The sequence below is a fragment of the Aquarana catesbeiana genome, linkage group LG01 (assembly GCF_042186555.1).
Source record: "Aquarana catesbeiana isolate 2022-GZ linkage group LG01, ASM4218655v1, whole genome shotgun sequence".
Taxonomy (NCBI): Eukaryota; Metazoa; Chordata; class Amphibia; order Anura; family Ranidae; genus Aquarana; species Aquarana catesbeiana.
Window position 1 is genome coordinate 652793181 of NC_133324.1, and position 20132 is coordinate 652813312.

Sequence of the window (20132 nt, forward strand, 5' to 3'; positions counted from 1 at the left end):
ACTGCAACCCCTCACAGACACTCTAGTTGGAACGCAGGAACGAGCCCTGCTGCAAAGTATTGCATCAAAAATTGTAATTACACGCCCCTGTTAAACAGGGGCAGAAAAAATGGGCCTTAGGCACTGGTGCTGGTGCCACAACACTGCAACCCCTCACAGACACTCTAGTTGGAATGCAGGAACGAGCCCTGCTGCAAAGTATTACATCAAAAATTGTAATTACACGCCCCTGTTAAACAGGGGCTGAAAAATTGTGCCTTAGGCACTGGTGGTGGCGCCCAGAACCAAAAATGTTCTTACAAGCTATCAGCGTGATGATTGAGGAGGAAGAGGATAATTACTCAGGGATAGTCACTCAGCATCAGCATAGGCAGTCTTTGAAGGGATCTGAGATTTCAAAAAAAATTATTCGGTTACATCAGCATCAGGTGCTTGGTAGCTGGTGGTGATCCAAGACTGATTCATTTTTATGAAGGTCAGTCGATCGACCGAGTCAGTTGACAGACGCACCCTGTGATCGGTTACCACGCCTCCAGCAGCACTGAATGTGCGTTCCAAAAAAACGCTGGATGCAGGACAGGCCAGTAGCTCAATTGCATACTGTGCAAGCTCTGGCCAGTGATCCATCCTCAAGACCCAGTAACCCAGAGGATTTTCGGTGGGAAAGGTGTCCAAGTCTGATCTTGCCCCTAGGTATTCCTGCACCATGTAAAACAGACGCTGGCGATGGTTGCTGGAACCGATCATACCTTGGGGCTGCGGACCAAAAAATTGTCTGAACGCATCAGTCAGACGGCCACCTTCTCCACCGCTCCTTCTTTGACTGACCGAAGCCTCAGCAACAAGTTGTCCAGAAACAGGAGTTTGTAACCTCCCAGTCTCTGGGAACGCGTTGCACAGACCTTTCTGCAAGGCCTCCCGAAGATGTTTCATCCTCTGCTCCCTCTGCGATGGCAAGATAAGGTCCGCAACCTTACCCTTGTAACGTGGATCAAGGAGGGTTGCCAGCCAGTATTGGTCCTTCTCCTTGATACCACGAATACGAGGATCCTTACGCAGGCTTTGCAGGATCAGGGAGGCCATGCAGCATAGGTTTGCTGAGGCATTCGGTCCGGAGTCCTCTGGGTCACTAAGGACGACATGGTCCGCAGCCACCTCCTCCCAGCCACGTACAAGTCCATGTGTTTCTTGGGACTGATCCCTTAAAGACTGCTGCTGATGCTGAGTGCCAGGCTCCACCTCCATACTGACACAATCTTCCTCCTCCTCCTCCTCCTCCTCCTCCTCGTCCTCTTCCTGTGTGATCGGCGGGCACGCAGGAACACTGTCTGGATAAAGGGGGCCTTGAGAGCTAAGGAAGTCCTCCTCTTCCTGCCTCTGTTCTGCCTCAAGTGCCCTGTCCATTATTCCACGCAGCGTGTGCTCCAACAGGTGGACAAGGGGGACAGTGTCACTGATGCATGCACTGTCACTGCTCACCATCCTCGTGGCCTCCTCAAATGGTGACAGGACAGTGCATGCATCCCTGATCATGGCCCACTGGCGTGGGGAAAAAAAAACAAGCTCCCCTGACCCTGTCCTGGTGCCATAGTCGCACAGGTACTCATTGATGGCCCTCTGCTGCGTGTGCAGCCGCTGCAGCATGGCCAACGTTGAGTTCCACCTGGTGGGCATGTCACAGATTAGGCGGTTCTTGGGCAGGTTAAACTCCTTTTGGAGGTCCGTCAGCTGAGCACTGGCATTATATGACCGGCGGAAATGCACACAGACTTTCCTGGCCTGCCTCAGGACATCCTGTAAGCCCGGGTACCTGCCCAAGAACCGCTGCACCACCAAGTTAAGGACGTGAGCCAAACAGGGCACATGGGTCATTTGTCCCTGTCGGAGGGCAGAGAGGAGGTTGGTGCCATTGTCGCAAACCACCATTCCTGCCTTAAGTTGGCGTGGCGTCAACCACCTCTGAACCTGCCCCTGCAGAGCTGACAGAACCTCTGCCCCAGTGTGGCTCCCGTCCCCCAAGCACACCAGATCAAGCACCGCATGGCATCTTTTGGCCTGCGTACTTGCGTAGCCCCTTGAACGACTACGGAGCACCGCTGGTTCCGAGGAAGAGGCCATGAAGGAAGAAGAAGAGGAGGGGGTGGAGGAGAGAGGTGTGTCACAATCATTAGCATTTTGGAGGCGTGGTGGCGGAACAACCTCCAACACTACTGCACCTTGTCCTGCATCCTTCCCAGCTGCCAGCAGAGTCACCCAATGCGCCGTGAAACTTAGGTAACGTCCCTGTCCATGCCTGCTGGACCATGAGTCAGCGGTAATATGCACCTTACCGCTGACCGCCCTGTCCAGCGAGGCATGGACATTGCCTTCCACATGCTGGTAGAGAGCCGGAATCGCCTTCCGTGAGAAAAAGTGGCGTTTGGGTACCTGCCACTGAGGAACCGCACATTCCACAAACTCACGGAAGGGGGCAGAGTCTACCAACCGCAAAGGCAGCAGTTGAAGTGCTAGCAATTTTGCCAAGCTAGCATTCAACCGCTGGGCATGTGGATGGCTGGGAGCAAACTTCTTTCGGCGGTGCAGCAGCTGGGGCAGGGAAATTTGCCTGGTACAATCTGATGTTGGTGTACCAAAATCAGATTGCCCACAAGTACTTGGCTGTGACACACCTAATTCTACACCTTCATTCCTCTCAGTGCAGGTCTCAGAGAGGACTGAAGGTCTAGTGGGGTTGGAAATCTCAGCTGATGAGGAGCAAGGAGAGGTCCTCTTTGTTCTTTGGTGTGGGTCTTTTAGATACGCTTGCCAACGAACTGCATGGCAGGTCAACATATGTCTGGTCAATCTAAAAAGAAAAATTTGCGCTAGGTGTACAGAAAAAATTATGTGACAAAAAATGTGAATAAGATTATATTTAAATATCCTGCAGCTAAACACTATAACCCCCCTCCCTCCCCCCTCCTCTACTGCTGAGGCTCAGTCTGGAAACCACCATTACAGCGCTCTCAATCAGGAACCATCTACAGGAAGGACAACATCCATAAAAGGAGGATATCTTATGCTGTCTCATAAGGGCTGTCTGGTAAGCCTCCATCTTTTCTGTGGTGAAGGTTTCTGTTAATGGTGGAAGTCACGGATTTACCCAGCGGAACATTCACATATGTATTTTGTGGACACTATATTATAATTAAGCACGTCTTTTATGACATTTTAATTGGAGTTTACTGACATTTTTTCTATGAACAATACCCACTGATTTTTATCAGATAATTAGTGGAATACTAATGTGCACGGTTTGTCAGCATTTAGGTTTTTGTTTTTCTTTTTCTTTTGAATATAATTATCACTGTCTACTGTAGTAGTAGTCTTCCAGCGCTGCACTTTTTGTATACATATATGTCTGGTCAAGCATGTGGTACCCAAGCGGGAGATGTTTTGGCCACGCGAGATACGCTTGAGACATATGTTGCAAATAGCAGCGGTGCGATCTGATGCACTCGTCTCAAAAAAGGCCCACACCAAAGAACTTTTTGAATAACGCGCAGAGACTGCAGCGCCCTGCACATGTGGAGCTTTGGGGTGTGATGCAGTCAATGTGCTGCCCTTAGGCTGGCCCCTGGAGGGCATCCTGCCTCGTTGGTGATGTGCCGCCTCCTCCTCCTCCTCCTCTCTCCTATCAGGCACCCACGTTGAGTCAGTGACCTCATCATCCCCTCCCTCCTCATCACTGGAGCAAACCTGGCAGTATGCTGCAGCAGGGGGAGCATGACTGCCAGATTGCTGTCCTTCTTGGGCACCCCCTCTGTCCGTGCTCATGTTACTGCCTTCATCGAGCTCAGTATCATCATCAGAGCCTTCCAAACGCTGGGCATCCTCCTGGAGCATGTACCCAACACTGTGGTCAAACAGTTCGAGGGACTCCTCAGGAGGACATGGTGGGGCTAGGGAAGGAGTCACTGATGACATTGAGCCGAGGGAAGAGGCCGCTGCTTTGCCAGACAAAGTACCCTGGGCATGGGTGAGAGAGGATGAGGAGGATGAGGACGGCTTGGTCATCCACTCGACCAAGTCTTCCGCATGTTGCGGCTCAACATGGCCAGCTGCCGAAAAAAAGGCCAAGCGTGTCCCATGGCCACGTGCTGATGAGGATGCACCGTCTCCACGACCAGCACTAGACACAGAGCCTGCTTGCCCTCTCTTATTGGCTTGTGACTGTCTGCCTCTCCTTCTTGGCCTTCCAGACATACTAATGGCCTGTAGCTGCACTAAGCTGGGATATATATATATATATATATGTACTGATACTGCAGCTAGCAAAATCAACTGCCTGCCTGTAGTATGAGAACACCACCAACCTTCTACAGGTAGCTTTAGCTGAACACTGTGAGGTGGACGCACCCCACTAACTTGTAGGTTTAGCTGAACACTGTGAGCAGGACGCACTGCACTAACTGTAAATAGTCTAGCTGCCTGACTGTGGTACTAATAGGATCAAAAGAACACCAGCAATTTTCTTCAGGTAGCTGTATTTACTGTAACAAGACAAGCCTGCCTGTCAGTAAGAAGATAACAGAAATGGATCTAGCTGAACACTGTGAGCAGGACGCACCCCACTAGCTTGTAGGTTTAGCTGAACACTGTGAGGTGGACGCACCCCACTAACTTGTAGGTTTAGCTGAACACTGTGAGCAGGACGCACCCCACTAACTTGTAGGTTTAGCAGAACACTGTGAGCAGGACGCACTGCACTAACTGTAAATAGTCTAGCTGCCTGACTGTGGTACTAATAGGATCAAAAGAACACCAGCAATTTTCTTCAGGTAGCTGTATTTACTGTAACAAGACAAGCCTGCCTGTCAGTAAGAAGATAACAGAAATGGATCTAGCTGAACACTGTGAGCAGGACGCACCCCACTAGCTTGTAGGTTTAGCTGAACACTGTGAGGTGGACGCACCCCACTAACTTGTAGGTTTAGCTGAACACTGTGAGCAGGACGCACCCCACTAACTTGTAGGTTTAGCAGAACACTGTGAGCAGGACGCACTGCACTAAATGTAAATAGTCTAGCTGCCTGACTGTGGTACTAATAGGATCAAAAGAACACAAGCAATTTTCTTCAGGTAGCTGTATTTACTGTAACAAGACAAGCCTGCCTGTCAGTAAGAAGATAACAGAAACGGATCTAGCTGAACACTGTGAGCAGGACGCACCCCACTAACTTGTAGGTTTAGCAGAACACTGTGAGCAGGACGCTCTGCACTAAATGTAAATAGTCTAGCTGCCTGACTGTGGTACTAATAGGATCAAAAGAACACCAGTAATTTTCTTCAGGTAGCTTTATATACTGTAACAAGACAAGCCTGCCTGTCAGTAAGAAGAGAACAGGAACGGATCTAGCTGAACACTGTGAGCAGGACGCATTGCACTAAATGTAAATAGTCTAGCTGCCTGACTGTGGTACTAATAGGATCAAAAGAACACCAGTAATTTTCTTCAAAATACTGTAACAAGACAAGCCTGCCTGTCAGTAAGAAGATAACAGGAACGGATCTAGCTGAACACTGTGAGCAGGACGCACTGCACTAAATGTAAATAGTCTAGCTGCCTGACTGTGGTACTAATAGGATCAAAAGAACACCAGTAATTTTCTTCAAAATACTGTAACAAGACAAGCCTGCCTGTCAGTAAGAAGATAACAGGAACGGATCTAGCTGAACACTGTGAGCAGGACGCACTGCACTAAATGTAAATAGTCTAGAAGATAACAGGAACGGATCTAGCTAAACTGAATACAGTGTATATATATATATATATGCAACACCTGGGATGCATATATATAGACAATACACTTTAAGTGCAGCTAACTGACTGACTGTCCTGCCTAATCTAGCTAACTCAAATGAAATGACACTGTCTCTCTCTCTCTCTATTTCTCAGCACACCGGAACACACTGCACAGGGCCGCCGTGCAGGCGGCCTTATATAGTGTGGGGCGTGTACTAAATCCCCTGAGCCATAATTGGCCAAAGCCTCCTTGGCTTTGGCCAATTACGGCTCTCTGTTAAGGCGGCGCTGTGATTGGCCAAGCATGCGGGTCATAGTGCATTCTTGGCCAATCATCAGCAAGCAATGCACTGCGATGCCGCAGTGAATTATGGGCCGTGACGCGCCACACGAATTTGGCGCGAACGGCCCATATCGTTCGCAATTCGACGAACGATCGAACAGCCGATGTTCGAGTCGAACATGGGTTCGACTCGAACACGAAGCTCATCCCTACTCTGGATCAACTGTGGGTATAGGATTGTGGCTATAGGATTGTATAATTTTTATTCCTCCACTATTATTGGTTGAAATAAACTGACTTTTGTCTTTTTTCAACCAGACTATGTAACTATGCACACATCCCTTCTCAAGATTTTTGTATCTGTTTTTGCTTTTTCCTCCATTTACTTTTTTCTTTGTAACTCTAGTCCAGTGTATTCTGCTTGATAGTATTGGCCTCCAAGAAACACATTTATCTGATTTCTAAAAATTGACACTGAGGTTGCTCTTTGCCTCTTCTCCATTGCTGGGTGGTCTTCAATGATGCAGCAAAAAATGCTGACGTGATGATACCAGTCCAGCTCTCTGCAACATTTTGCCTTGAGAACAGGGCGCCATGATGATGTTCCCCCAGGAGGCCGCTCATGATGCCCTGCACTCACATGAAGTGGGTTGAATAATGCTGGGAATCATTCAGCTTGGAAATGGGCTGGTGCTGAATTGCAGAGCAAGTAAGACTGCTAGGAAAAGCTCTAGAGAGTAGGTGAGTATTGCCGCCAAAGCTGCTTTTTTATTTTAAAAATTGCTGGGGCACAATTAAACAAAACAAAACTGGAATTGGGCTTTTCGTGAAACTCTTAGGCCTCATGTACACTGCTACTGCTAAACGGACGCTTAGGAGTAGTTGGGCATTTTTTTTAACTGCTCCTGAACTCTCCTCTATGTTATCTTATCAGTAAATGTACACAGGGTCATTTACAGTCGTTTCTAGGCAGTTGAGTTTAGAGGCTTTTTTTGGAACGCAAAAAAATAGGTTCAGAAGCTGGATTTAGAGGCATTTCAAGCGCCAAGTGCTTCTAAACACGGCTGAACGCGGTAACTCGCATTTAGCCACGTTTCGTTTACAGGCGTTTGTCATTTTTGGCTATTTTGAAAAAAAAAAAAAAAATAAATAAATATATATATATATATATATATATATATACAGTGGGGACAGAAAGTATTCAGACCCCCTTACATTTTTAACGGGTGTTACTATCTGTCAAGTTAAATCATTCAGGAGAGGTTGTAAAAACATCCTGTGTACATGAAGCCTTACCATTAAACTTCTTTCACTGTTAACTCAAACTTTTATGTTACTATTATATCATGCTTACTTTTGCATTGTTTTTGTATTTGCTCTTTTCATTATATTTATAGTGTTTTGTTTTAATTACTATATTAATACTATATAATATTATTGTAAAGTGACCCTAATAACATTGTTAGGGCACATGAAGATAAAAAATCTCAAAAGCTGCACACATGCTCTTTCTTTTTAAATTTACTGAGAATCATTGGTAATACAAAAAAGTTCTGATATAATGTGCCTGCTTTACAAACCTGTGGTAAACTGGAGCTGCAGCAAATAATGGTAGCAAGCATACAGCAGAAAGGTGCTTCCATCTACTTTCTCCTTTGAAATTCTAGCCCAGGGTAATCCATCTGGGTTACCGGCCTCCAAGAATCACATATATCTGATTTGGAAAAATGGGTCTGTGTCTTTTACACAACTAAGCAAAAAATACTCCACTGCTCAGGTAGGTCTAGGCTGATAGACCGATGTAAGAATTCAGATTCTCCGAGTAGAAAGAGCCCCAGGTGCTGGCTAATGCTGAGACAAGTAGAAGTGGACGAAGTAATCTGGATGGCCGCACACCGGACAGATAACAAGTGCCTTTATTAATAAATCTGGATCATGGAATACACAAGACACTATGACAGGAACGTACAGGAATCAACTGACGCGTTTCACACTTACGACAAGTGCTTACAAGAGCTATGAGTAAGCACTTGTCGTAAGTGTGAAATGCGTCAGTTGATTCCTGTACATTCCTGTCATAGTGTCTTGTGTATTCCATGATCCAGATTTATTAATAAAGGCACTTGTTATCTGTCCAGTGCGCGGCCATCCAGATTCCTTCGTCCACTTCTACTTCTCTTACACAACTCTCTGGCAATATTGCCCATAACTACTTCCATTTAGACCTGTACTAGACCAAAATGACTCTATCATGTTCTTTCTAGTGGACCACTTACTGCCTGAGTCCACATTTGGCAATAAGGCAATAGCACATAATCCAACTTTTAGTCAAAGCTTCTCCAGTTCACAGTTCCAGTACTATATATACTCAGATGCAGTACATAAGTAAGTAATATCTACAGGGACCTTGTTTCTGTAAATGTTTTACCATACACAATTAAAGACAGCTGGGAGCTGATTCCCCTGTCCCTTTTCTTACTCCTCAGTTGTCCCTCTTTTTGTTCTGATGTATGGACCTCTCTAAATAAAGGTAATTTTAACTACCAAAGTGTTATACTTTCATTAAACCAATAAATGATTGCATTTGTTATGTTGATAAGCAAGCATAAAGGAAATGTAGGAGCGAAAAACACACTTGTGGGTTAACCAATGATTTTTGCTTGTTAGCTTCCAGAAAACATCACTGAAGCCTGTCCAGTACTCCTCTAAAGAGCCGTCAGCCCTGATACAAGCAGTGGACTGGTTCTTGGGAGAAGGTATGCAAATATTGAAGTCTCGAGGGGTTGATGTCAGTCTGGATAGGTGAACGTTCCTAGGTAGTGCTTACATATGATGAGCCTTGTTATGCGTTATACATTTGAAAATAATTTCCCAAGCGATAATTATAACGAGTTCTTTTATCAATCAAATTTATTTTTAAAAGCATACACCAAGCGATATGAATACAGACTAAATAGGGAATATATATTTATTCACAAGACATGTATTCACAATAAATAGTTAGATATGGGTGACATAAAAACAAAACATCCAGCATGAATTCCACCGAAACCGGAAGTGATGTTGCTTGGTCTTGAAAACCGGAAATTACGTTGACGCGTTTCGCCCTCCCACAAGGCGTCGTAAAGGGCGAAATGCATCAACGTAATTTCTGGTTTTCAAGTCCAAACGACGGCACTTCCGGTTTCAGTGGAATGCACGCTGGATGCGGCGTTTCCTATCTGTTTTTCACTGCAATACCTCATGTGAGTTTAATTCTGCTAGTCTGTAAGTACCTATCCACTTTGCACAATAAAGCGGTTTTTAACAGCACTTCACTATTAGCCTTTCCTTTACTTTTTGGTGCCATATTCACCTTATGATCATCATGAGTGGGGAAGATCTGTGGAGGATCCTTCAAGGATATGCCATTTAGGGCCAAATATCAAGCCTTATTGACTCCTGGACTGAAAAGTCAGGGGGTCCATTCTTTTCGGTGAGTGGGGACTCAGGAGAGGTGTGTGATGCACCTAGAAGTTCGGAGCACGATTGCACTTTGTCATTTGGAGCACATTTGCACAATTAATATGGACGTTGTCACATGTTAAATTTATTTATTTTGTGAGTGCTGTAATTCCTTTTATTTTTCGTTTGTCCAAGTGTTAGCACTTTGTGTACAGCAGCTGCAAAACTACACGTTTAAATCATTCACTTCTAGCACAAGTTAATATATATACACTAGGGATGAGCTTCGAGTTCGAGTCGAACTCATGTTCGACTCGAACATTGGCTGTTCGCAAGTTCACCGAACAGCGAACAATTTGGGGTGTTCGCGGCAAATTCGAATGCCGCGGAACACCCTTTAAAAGTCTATGGGAGAAATCAAAAGTGCTAATTTTAAAGGCTAATATGCAAGTTATTGTCATAAAAAGTGTTTGGGGACCTGGGTCCTGCCCCAGGGGACATGGATCAATGCAAAAAAAAGTTTTAAAAACGGCCGTTTTTTCAGGAGCAGTGATTTTAATAATACTTAAAGTCAATCAATAAAAGTGTAATATCCCTTTAAATTTCGTACCTGGGGGGTGTCTATAGTGTGCCTGTAAAGGGGCGCATGTTTCCTGTGTTTAGAACAGTCTGACAGCAAAATGACATTTTGAAGGAAAAAACTCATTTAAAACTTCCCGCGGCTATTGCATTGCCGACAATACACATAGAAGTTCATTGATAAAAACGGCATGGGAATTCCCCAAAGGGGAACCCCGAACCAAAATTAAAAAAAAAAAATGACGTGGGGGTCCCCCTAAATTCCATACCAGGCCCTTCAGGTCTGGTATGGATATTAAGGGGAACCCCGGCCAAAATTTTAAAAAAAAAATGACGTGGGGTTCCCCCTAAATTCCATACCAGACCCTTCAGGTCTGGTATGGATTTTAAGGGGAACCCCGCGCCAAAAAAAAAAAAAAAAACGGCGTGGGGTCCCCCCAAAAATCCATACCAGACCCTTATCCGAGCACGCAACCTGGCAGGCCGCAGGAAAAGAGGGGGGGACAAGAGTGCGGCCCCCCCTCCCTCCTGAACCGTACCAGGCCACATGCCCTCAACATTGGGAGGGTGCTTTGGGGTAGCCCCCCAAAACACCTTGTCCCCATGTTGATGAGGACAAGGGCCTCATCCCCACAACCCTGGCCGGTGGTTGTGGGGGTCTGCGGGCGGGGGGCTTATCGGAATCTGGAAGCCCCCTTTAACAAGGTGACCCCCAGATCCCGGCCCCCCCCCTGTGTGAAATGGTAAGGGGGTACATAAGTACCCCTACCATTTCACGAAAAAAGTGTCAAAAATGTTAAAAATGACAAGAGACAGTTTTTGACAATTCCTTTATTTAAATGCTTCTTCTTTCTTCTATCTTGCTTCATCTTCTGGTTCTTCTGGCTCTTCTGGTTCTTCTGGTTCTTCCTCCGGCGTTCTCGTCCAGCATCTCCTCCGTGGCGTCTTCTGTCTTCTTCTCCTCGGGCCGCTCCGCACCCATGGCATGGGGGGGAGGCTCCCGCTCTTCTCTTCTTCTCTTCTTCTTTTCTTCTTTTCTTCTTTTCTTCTCTTCTTCTCTTCTTCTTCATTTTCTTCTCCGGGCCGCTCCGCAATCCATGCTGGCATGGAGGGAGGCTCCCGCTGTGTGACGGCGCTCCTCGTCTGACAGTTCTTAAATAACGGGGGGCGGGGCCACCCGGTGACCCCGCCCCCCTCTGACGCACGGTGACTTGACGGGACTTCCCTGTGGCATTCCCCGTGACGTCACAGGGAAGTCCCGTCAAGTCACCGTGCGTCAGAGGGGGGCGGGGTCACCGGGTGGCCCCGCCCCCCTCCGTTATTTAAGAACTGTCAGACGAGGAGCGCCGTCACACAGCGGGAGCCTCCCTTCATGCCAGCATGGATTGCGGAGCGGCCCGGAGAAGAAAATGAAGAAGAAGAGAAGAAGAGAAGAAAAGAAGAAAAGAAGAAAAGAAGAAGAGAAGAGCGGGAGCCTCCCCCCCATGCCATGGGTGCGGAGCGGCCCGAGGAGAAGAAGACGACAGAAGACGCCGCGGAGGAGATGCTGGACGAGAACGCCGGAGGAAGAACCAGAAGAACCAGAAGAGCCAGAAGAACCAGAAGATGAAGCAAGATAGAAGAAAGAAGAAGCATTTAAATAAAGGAATTGTCAAAAACTGTCTCTTGTCATTTTTAACATTTTTGACACTTTTTTCGTGAAATGGTAGGGGTACTTATGTACCCCCTTACCATTTCACACAGGGGGGGGGCCGGGATCTGGGGGTCACCTTGTTAAAGGGGGCTTCCAGATTCCGATAAGCCCCCCGCCCGCAGACCCCCACAACCACCGGCCAGGGTTGTGGGGATGAGGCCCTTGTCCTCATCAACATGGGGACAAGGTGTTTTGGGGGGCTACCCCAAAGCACCCTCCCAATGTTGAGGGCATGTGGCCTGGTACGGTTCAGGAGGGAGGGGGGGCCGCACTCTCGTCCCCCCCTCTTTTCCTGCGGCCTGCCAGGTTGCGTGCTCGGATAAGGGTCTGGTATGGATTTTTGGGGGGACCCCACGCCGTTTTTTTTTTTTTTTTTGGCGCGGGGTTCCCCTTAAAATCCATACCAGACCTGAAGGGTCTGGTATGGAATTTAGGGGGAACCCCACGTCATTTTTTTTTTTAATTTTGGCCGGGGTTCCCCTTAATATCCATACCAGACCTGAAGGGCCTGGTATGGAATTTAGGGGGACCCCCACGTCATTTTTTTTTTTTAATTTTGGTTCGGGGTTCCCCTTTGGGGAATTCCCATGCCATTTTTATCAATGAACTTCTATGTGTATTGTCGGCAATGCAATAGCCGCGGGTAGTTTTAAATGAGTTTTTTCCTTCAAAATGTCATTTTGCTGTCAGACTGTTCTAAACACAGGAAACATGCGCCCCTTTACAGGCACACTATAGACACCCCCCAGGTACGAAATTTAAAGGGATATTACACTTTTATTGTTTGACTTTAAGCATTATTAAAATCACTGCTCCTGAAAAAACGGCCGTTTTTAAAACTTTTTTTTGCATTGATCCATGTCCCCTGGGGCAGGACCCAGGTCCCCAAACACTTTTTATGACAATAACTTGCATATAAGCCTTGAAAATTAGCACTTTTGATTATTCATGTTCGTATCCCATAGACTTTAACGGTGTTCGCATGTTCGAACGAACTTTTTTCCTGTTCGCATGTTCTGGTGCGAACCGAACAGGGGGGTGTTCGGCTCATCCCTAATATACACATACAGTATATACTTTTTATTACAAGGAATCAAAAAGCCTTCCAACGGAATAAGTGCAAAGGATTGGTAATGGTAAATCAAATTTAAAACTACATACCATAACTTCTGTACTGCCAATGCATTCAAAGGAATAATGCACTCCATGTTCTGTCATTTCCTTGATTACCTCCTGGATTGGCTTGCTAAAATCTTTAGGATTGATGCAGTCAGTGGCTCCAAACACCTTTGCCTTTTCAAACTTGCTGCTGTTTATATCTATAGCAATAATTCTTGATGCTCCAGAAACTTTACATCCAATAATGATTGACAGCCCAACGGCGCCCAATCCAAATACAGCACAAGTAGTACCAGGTTCCACCTATTGATTAAAAAATTTGCTATTATTCCTTTTAGATTTGTGAAATATGAATTATATCAATGTAATATGATACAGTATACTACTTAAAGTGGTATTAAACCTTCATTTGTTTTCTTAAAATAACAAACATGTCATACTTACCTGCTTTGTGCAATGCTTTTGCACAGAGCAGCCCCGATCCTCTTTTTCTGGGGTCCCCCACTGGCGCTCCAGGTCCCTCCTCTTTGGCGGGTTCCCCTACGGAAAGCTGCTTTCTATGGGGGCACCCGTGCGTGCTTGCTCTCTCGGGTCCTGCTGCTGCATCCATTGACACAGACAGCAGTACTCTGCCCCGCCCCCCACTCATGGGTCGGAAGTGAGCCCGAATGAGTGCCCCCGGGGGGCACTCATTCAGGCTCACTTCCGAGTGTCCATTGACACTCACAATGTTGCTCAACCCTGGCCCTGCTCCCTACTCACTAGCTGTGATTGACAGCAGCAGGAGACAATGGCTCCCACTGCTGTGTCTGAGCCAGTGAGTAGAGAGCAGCGATGCTGCTCTTGTGCAAAGCGCTGGATCTACATCAGGCTCAGGTAAATATAAGGGGGGGCCTTACCTAAGGCAGAATGCATTAAGGTAAAAAAATCTACTTTTAGAAACTCTTTAACAACCAGTGGCAGAACTACCAGGGTTGCAAAAGTCACACTTGCAACAGGCCCTGGCGTTCTGCCACTGTAGGGGGCCCCAAGAGGCTGGACTGTGGCTCCCCAGTGAGGTTGCTGGCTGCAGGGCTCTGAACTGAGAGTGTTTCTCTCACATAGCCCAGAGCCAACACTGACACCCCCCCTTCCCTCACATGGATGAGAGAGGAGGTGGTCTTCTCCTCCTCCTCTCACCCTTCTCCTAATGTGTCTTCCCCACCCACCCCCTTCCCCAGCAGCTCTGTACCTCAGAAGAGGGGATGTGTGGGCGGGAAGTTTGAAACAAAGTAGCTGGATGATCAAAGGTGTCAACAGTTGATGCCTGAGACTCCATTGTGGGTGTAAGCTCATCCTCTATCTCCTGTCTGTGAGTGAAGTGTCCCCCCCTCCCCATCTCTCTTTTGCCTTTGAGTACACTAATGTAAGGGGGACTCAGATGTAAGGGGTGCTCTGTGCACTCTGATGTAAGGGGGGATTTGGTGAGCAGAGGAGCCCTTACATTAGAATTCCCCTTTACACCTGAGTCCACAGCAATCCCCCTCACCTTAAATCAGGGTTCCCAGAGCACCCCTTACATCAGAGTTCCCTTTTACATTTCCGAGTCCACAGAGACCCCCCTTACAGTGTAAGTGGAAATTCTTCAGCCTCAGATGTAAAGGGGGGCTCTGCGGACTCTGATGTAAGGGAGACCATTGTGGACTTTGATGTAAGGGGGGCTCTGCAGACTGTGATGTAAGGAAGAACTCTGTGAACTCTGATGTAAGGGGCTCTGCAGACTCTGATGTAAGGGGGGTCTGCGGACTCTGATGTAAGGAAGAACTCTGCGGACTCTGATGTAAGGAGGGCTCTGCGAACTCTGATGTACAGTAAGGAAGAACTCTAATGTAAGGGGTACTCTGGGAACCCTGATTAAAGGGGAAACATGGGAACTCTCATGTAAGTGGGGGCTCTGGTTACGAGAAACCCCCTTATATCAGAGTTTCCCTTTATACCAGAGTCTGCAGAGTTCCCTCTTACATCAGAGTTCCCTCCATACATCAGAGTTCTCAGTTAAATTAGAGTCCCCAGAGTTTTTCTTTACATCAGAGTCTGTAGAGTCCCCCCTTACAGTGTAAGGGAACACTACAAGTTTAGATGTAATGGGAACTCTGCAGATTCAGATGTAAAAGGGAACTCTACAGACTCACATGTAAAGGGAAACTCTGTGGATTCAAATGTAAGGGGAAACTCTGAGGATTCAGATGCAAAGGGGAACTCTGCAGATTTGGATGTAAAGGGGGGCCCTGTGGATTCAGATGTAAAGGGGGAATTCTGTGGACTCTGATGTAAAGGGGGAATCTTGTAATTAAATCCATATGATTACAAATGTTATTTAACGACTAGCCGACCAGCTCACGCAGATATACTGCGGTAGGTCGGCTCTCCTGCCTGAATTGACGTACCTGTACATTGGTCCATGCCTGCGGGTCCCGCAGACTCGATGCCCGCCGGCGACCCGTGATCGCAGTGAGGAGAGGCTGAACGGGGAACTGCCTATATAAACAAGGCAATTCCCTGTTCTGCCAGATGACATGATAGACATCTACTGTTCCCAGTGATCGGAAATAGTGATCTCTGTCATGTTCCAGTGAGCCCATCCCCCTACAGTTAGAACACACCCAGGGAAAACACCTAACCACTTTATCGCCCCCTAGTGTAAACCCCTTCCATGCCAGTGTCATTTTTACATTGATCGGTGCATTTTTATAGCAGTGATCAATGTAATAATGTCACTGGTCCCCAAAAAGTGTGATTTGGGGTCAGATTTGTCCGCCGCAATGTCAAAGTCCCGCTAAAAATCGCAGATCACCGCCATTACTAGTAAAAACAATTAAAAAAAATAAAAGTCCCTAAATCTATCCCGTAGTTTTTAGATGCGATATCTTTCGTGCAAACCAATCAATATAAGCCTATTGCGATTTTTTTACCAAAAATATGTAGAAGAATATATATTGGCCTAAACTGATGAATAAAATTGTTTTGTTATATATATATTTTTTTTGGATATGTATTATAGCAGAAAGTAAAAAAAAGTTTTTAAAAAAATTGTTGGTCTTTTTTTGTTTATAGCGCAAAAAATAAAAATCGCAGAGATGATCAAATACCACCAAAAGAAAGCTCTATTTGTAGGTAAAAAAGGACGACCGTGCAATTGTCAGTTAAAGCAACGCAGTGCCGTATCGCAAAAAATAGCCTGATCATTAAGGGGGCAAATCCTTTCGGGGCTGAAGTGGTTAATCACAAATCATATGTATAGTGTATACTATAAAAAAAAATTGCCATGCGTTGCTAAAGTGTTCAGATTTGGCTTTAAGAAAAGAAACCCTACACAACATTTAAAAGGGTACCACTACAGGACCATAGGGCCCCATGATGGGCGTAAAGGGCCCAGGCTCGCAGGGAAGGGGGGTTAGGTTTATTGCACTGGGGCCCTGAAGGTTCTAGTTACACCTCTGTTAACACCTCTGTGGGAAACTGTCATATATAATTATGGTTGTAAGACCTCAATTATACATGACGTTCAGCTTCCGCTAAATAGGTAAATATTTGGGCATTCATCTGCATCATCTGCATCTGGCTTTTAGTAAATCTCCTCTGCAGTAAATCAAACAGGTCTAAACATTAATAAATTTACTTTGGCAGTATTGACAGCTGCTCCATATCCGGTGGGAAAAGCACATCCGAAAAGACAAGCCTTCTCCATGGGTGCTCTGTCATCAATCTTCGCAACAGCCCCAGCCGGCATCACAATATATTCCGAAAAGGTGCTGGTCCATATAAAATGATCCACAACTTTTCCCTTGCACGAAAACCTTGATGTCTTGTCAAGCAGTACAGTCTGTGGTTCATTGAAGCTGTATTTAAAATAAAATAGGAAACAAAGAGTCATAAACTATTTCTCATTTACAAGTGCAATGTTTTTTTTTTTTTTATTTTACCCACAGAATAAACTTTAAAGTTATTAACAGTTAAAGTTTTAGTTTTGGATGCAGTGGGTAAGAATAAGAAACCGCTTTCAGGTGTTTGTTGCCGTCTTGAGGCCACTTGTCACCTCCTGTAACAGCACCAACATTGTTCCGTTCTCCTATGGGGCAGAGATAGCAATACAATTCTGTAAGGAACTCTAAATGTATTACCCTATTTCTCTACTGAGTGTTTTTTTATTGCTATCCATGTCCCTTTTTTTTAACTGGACAGTACCAGGGCAGCAGCTGAGGTAAAATGTGACCATATGGACCACAGAGAGCAAGCAGTACAAGCTGAATAACACTTCCTCATGTTAAAATAGTTTTTTTTTGGAGATACACCTTGATTAAAAAAAAAAAGAAAAACCTTTGATTCTGTATGATGGTGGCCGAGGAGAATATTGATATGGTATGTTTTGCATTGTTTTCTAAACCCAAAAACAAAAATGTAATATATTATAGCTTTCCAATCCCTTGGTGTAGTGGCTGCATTCGTTTTCTTTATTTTCAACCTTTTTCCCTTTATTTTCAACTGGTAGTCCAGTGAACAACACACTTCCTGTCCTTGGGTGGCTACTTTTACTCATCCACTGTATCTATGGAGAAAGCCTTTGCTGCTATTAGGAATCACCTTTGCGTTCACAGCCATGCAGGGTTTGTGCCAAACTCTAAGACCCCTTTCATACTGGGGAGCTTTGCAGGCGCTACAGCGCTAAAAATAGCGCCTGCAAAGCGCCCTGAAAGAGCCGCTCCTGTCTGTCCAATGTGAAAGCCCAAGGGCTTTCACACTGGAGCGGTGCGCTGGTAGGATGCTACAAAAAGTCCTGCTAGCAGCATCTTTGGAGCGGTGAAGGAGCGATGTGTATACCGCTCCTCCACCGCTCCTGCCCATTGAAATCAATGGGCAGCGCGGCTATACCGCCGGCAAAGCACTGCTGCAGCAGCACTTTGCGGGTTGTTTTAACCCTTTCGCTGCTGGTTTTAACCCTTTCTTGGCCGCTAGCAGGGGGTAAAAGCGCCCCGCTAGCGGCCGAATAGCGCCGCGAAATTGACGGTAAAGCACTGCTAAAAATAGCTGTGTTTTACCGCCGACGCACCCACCACCCCAGTTTGAAAGGGGCCTAAATATTTGTGATTTATGAATCAGGCAAACTAAATGGCAGATTTGCCTGTTGGCCTGTACAAAACTCTGGCTGAAACTGCACCAGGAAGTCATTCATTCAACCAGTGACACCATGCAAAAAAAAAAAAAAAACAAGCAAAAACAAACAAAATGAAAATATGGAATTCCTCATGAAAATACATACCAGAACCTTAGCCTTGATAGGGGTCTGGTACAAATTTTAAGGGATATCTAGCTAATCCATATTAACATGTGTGTCCTCTCCAAGCCTGTCCATTATGCATGACATGAGTCCACATGTCTGCAGAGGCGTAACTAGAATCTTCAGGGCTCCGGTGCAAAAAACCATAAAGGGCCCCCACCAGGGGCGTTGCTAGGTCTACAAAAGATCTCGGGCTAAAGCCCATAGCAGCGAAGTAAAGAAAGTCATATGCATGGGTGGGCATACACATGTATATAATATATATATAAAATATCATTACATATCTGAGTGGGAGGGGCCACTGACCCAGGCATGTATCGGCAAGAGTGCAGAAGCAGAGCGACTCACTGAAGAGTGAAGCCGATACATGCCCGGGTCAGAGGCCCCTCCCCTCTCCACTGTATACATTCAGAGAGAGAACTACAAGCCCCAGGGAGATCCCGCGGCTCGCGGGCACCATACAGCTGCCGATCGCCACCTCCCCCCACTGCATACTAAAACCAACAGCCAGAGGTGCAGGGGGAGATGCCAGGTCTTGGGGCTCCCACACAGCGGCAGAACGGCAGGGCCCAGTCGCAAATGTGACTGCTGCAGCCCTGAAAGTTCCGCCACTGCATGGCTGGATGATTTGATTGACTGGATTTACACCAGAGGTCTCCAGACTTTCTAAAGAGAGGGCCAGTTTACTGTCCTTTAGACTTTAAGGGGGCTGGACTGTGTCCAGTGGGTGTAAACAATGCCCAATCTTTGGTATTAGGAGGAGATATAGTTGGTGTCACTGGGAAGAATAGTGCCTCATTTTTGTTGGCAGTGGGAGGAATTTTACCCCATTGTTGATGTCAATGGAAGAAATAGTGCCTCATTGTTGGTGCCAGTGGCAGGAATTATGCCCCATTGTTAGTGTCAGTGGCAGGAATAATGCCTCAAGGCAAGAATAAAGGCGAGCAAAGGGCCGCATCTGACCCTAGGACTACAGTTTGGAGACCACTGATTTACAACATAATACATTTTTGGGGTTTTATGTATATTTAATAGGAGTTTGTCAAATGTGTTGTGTGTTTATTTACATCTTACATGTTTTGTGTAAATGAGAAGCTCCTTACTTTATTCATGTTGGTGGGAGCTGGATATCCAGGTCTCCCCTTATTTTAAAGGGGGATTTTAGATATCTTTGGTAAGCAGAACAAAGCAGCAAATTAATTAGCAATTTGTTTTCTTTTGTAAATGTCTCTTTACTTAATACATCCTACAGATGAGTCATTTCACACGCAGATTTAAAGCATCCCCAAAACTTGTGTTTTAGAGGAATTAAAGGTCTATTTTAAATGTTGTCCTATGAACCTTATTAAAAGAGCTGCTCTCCATTTAAAGGTATTTTCTAAAAATGTTTTAGCATTAGTACACATCCCCCAGGGCAGTGCCCAGTCTCCCATGCCTTAGTTTGACAATCCCTTGCCGTTTAGCCTAAAAATGGCTTTATGTAGAAAAGGAACAAAGCTGGCCGGGAAATGTAATTTAGCCGCAAATGGTATTTTTTTTTCTACATGTCAGTTTTGCTTTAGTACATCCTACAGATGCACCACTTCACAGGCAGGTTTAGGGCACCCTCCAAACATGTTTTTTAAAAGATTTGTGATTTTTTTTTAATGTTTCAAACTGTATTCTTACATTTTTTTTCTGTATTGGTACATGTTTTCCCTGGCAGAGACCAGCTCCCCATGCACTTTGTGCAAAAATCCCTTGCCTATAAGACTTAAACTTGGAGAGAATTTACTTCAAAGGGAATTGCTTTAAAGTTCACAGTTTGCGTTTTTTAGACATGTTCGCAGAATGTGCTGCAAATTAAACCAAAGAAGATTTGTTTATCAGTAGCTGCCACCCAGGCTGGAACTCAAACATGTCTGCCTTTTTTTTC

The 20132-nt window shown here is 45.7% G+C and overlaps 1 protein-coding gene across 1 annotated transcript in view; it reads right to left on the reverse strand.

Moving 5' to 3' along the window:
* Positions 1-20132, reverse strand: part of LOC141110140 (alcohol dehydrogenase 1-like) — a 72860-nt gene that overhangs the window by 18775 nt on the left and 33953 nt on the right. Inside the window, exons 5-6 of the mRNA XM_073601358.1 lie at positions 16562-16781; positions 12946-13206 (exon numbers count right to left, since the gene is read on the reverse strand). Of these exons, the coding sequence (XP_073457459.1) occupies positions 12946-13206; positions 16562-16781 (481 nt within the window). The remainder of the gene's footprint in view (positions 1-12945; positions 13207-16561; positions 16782-20132) is intronic.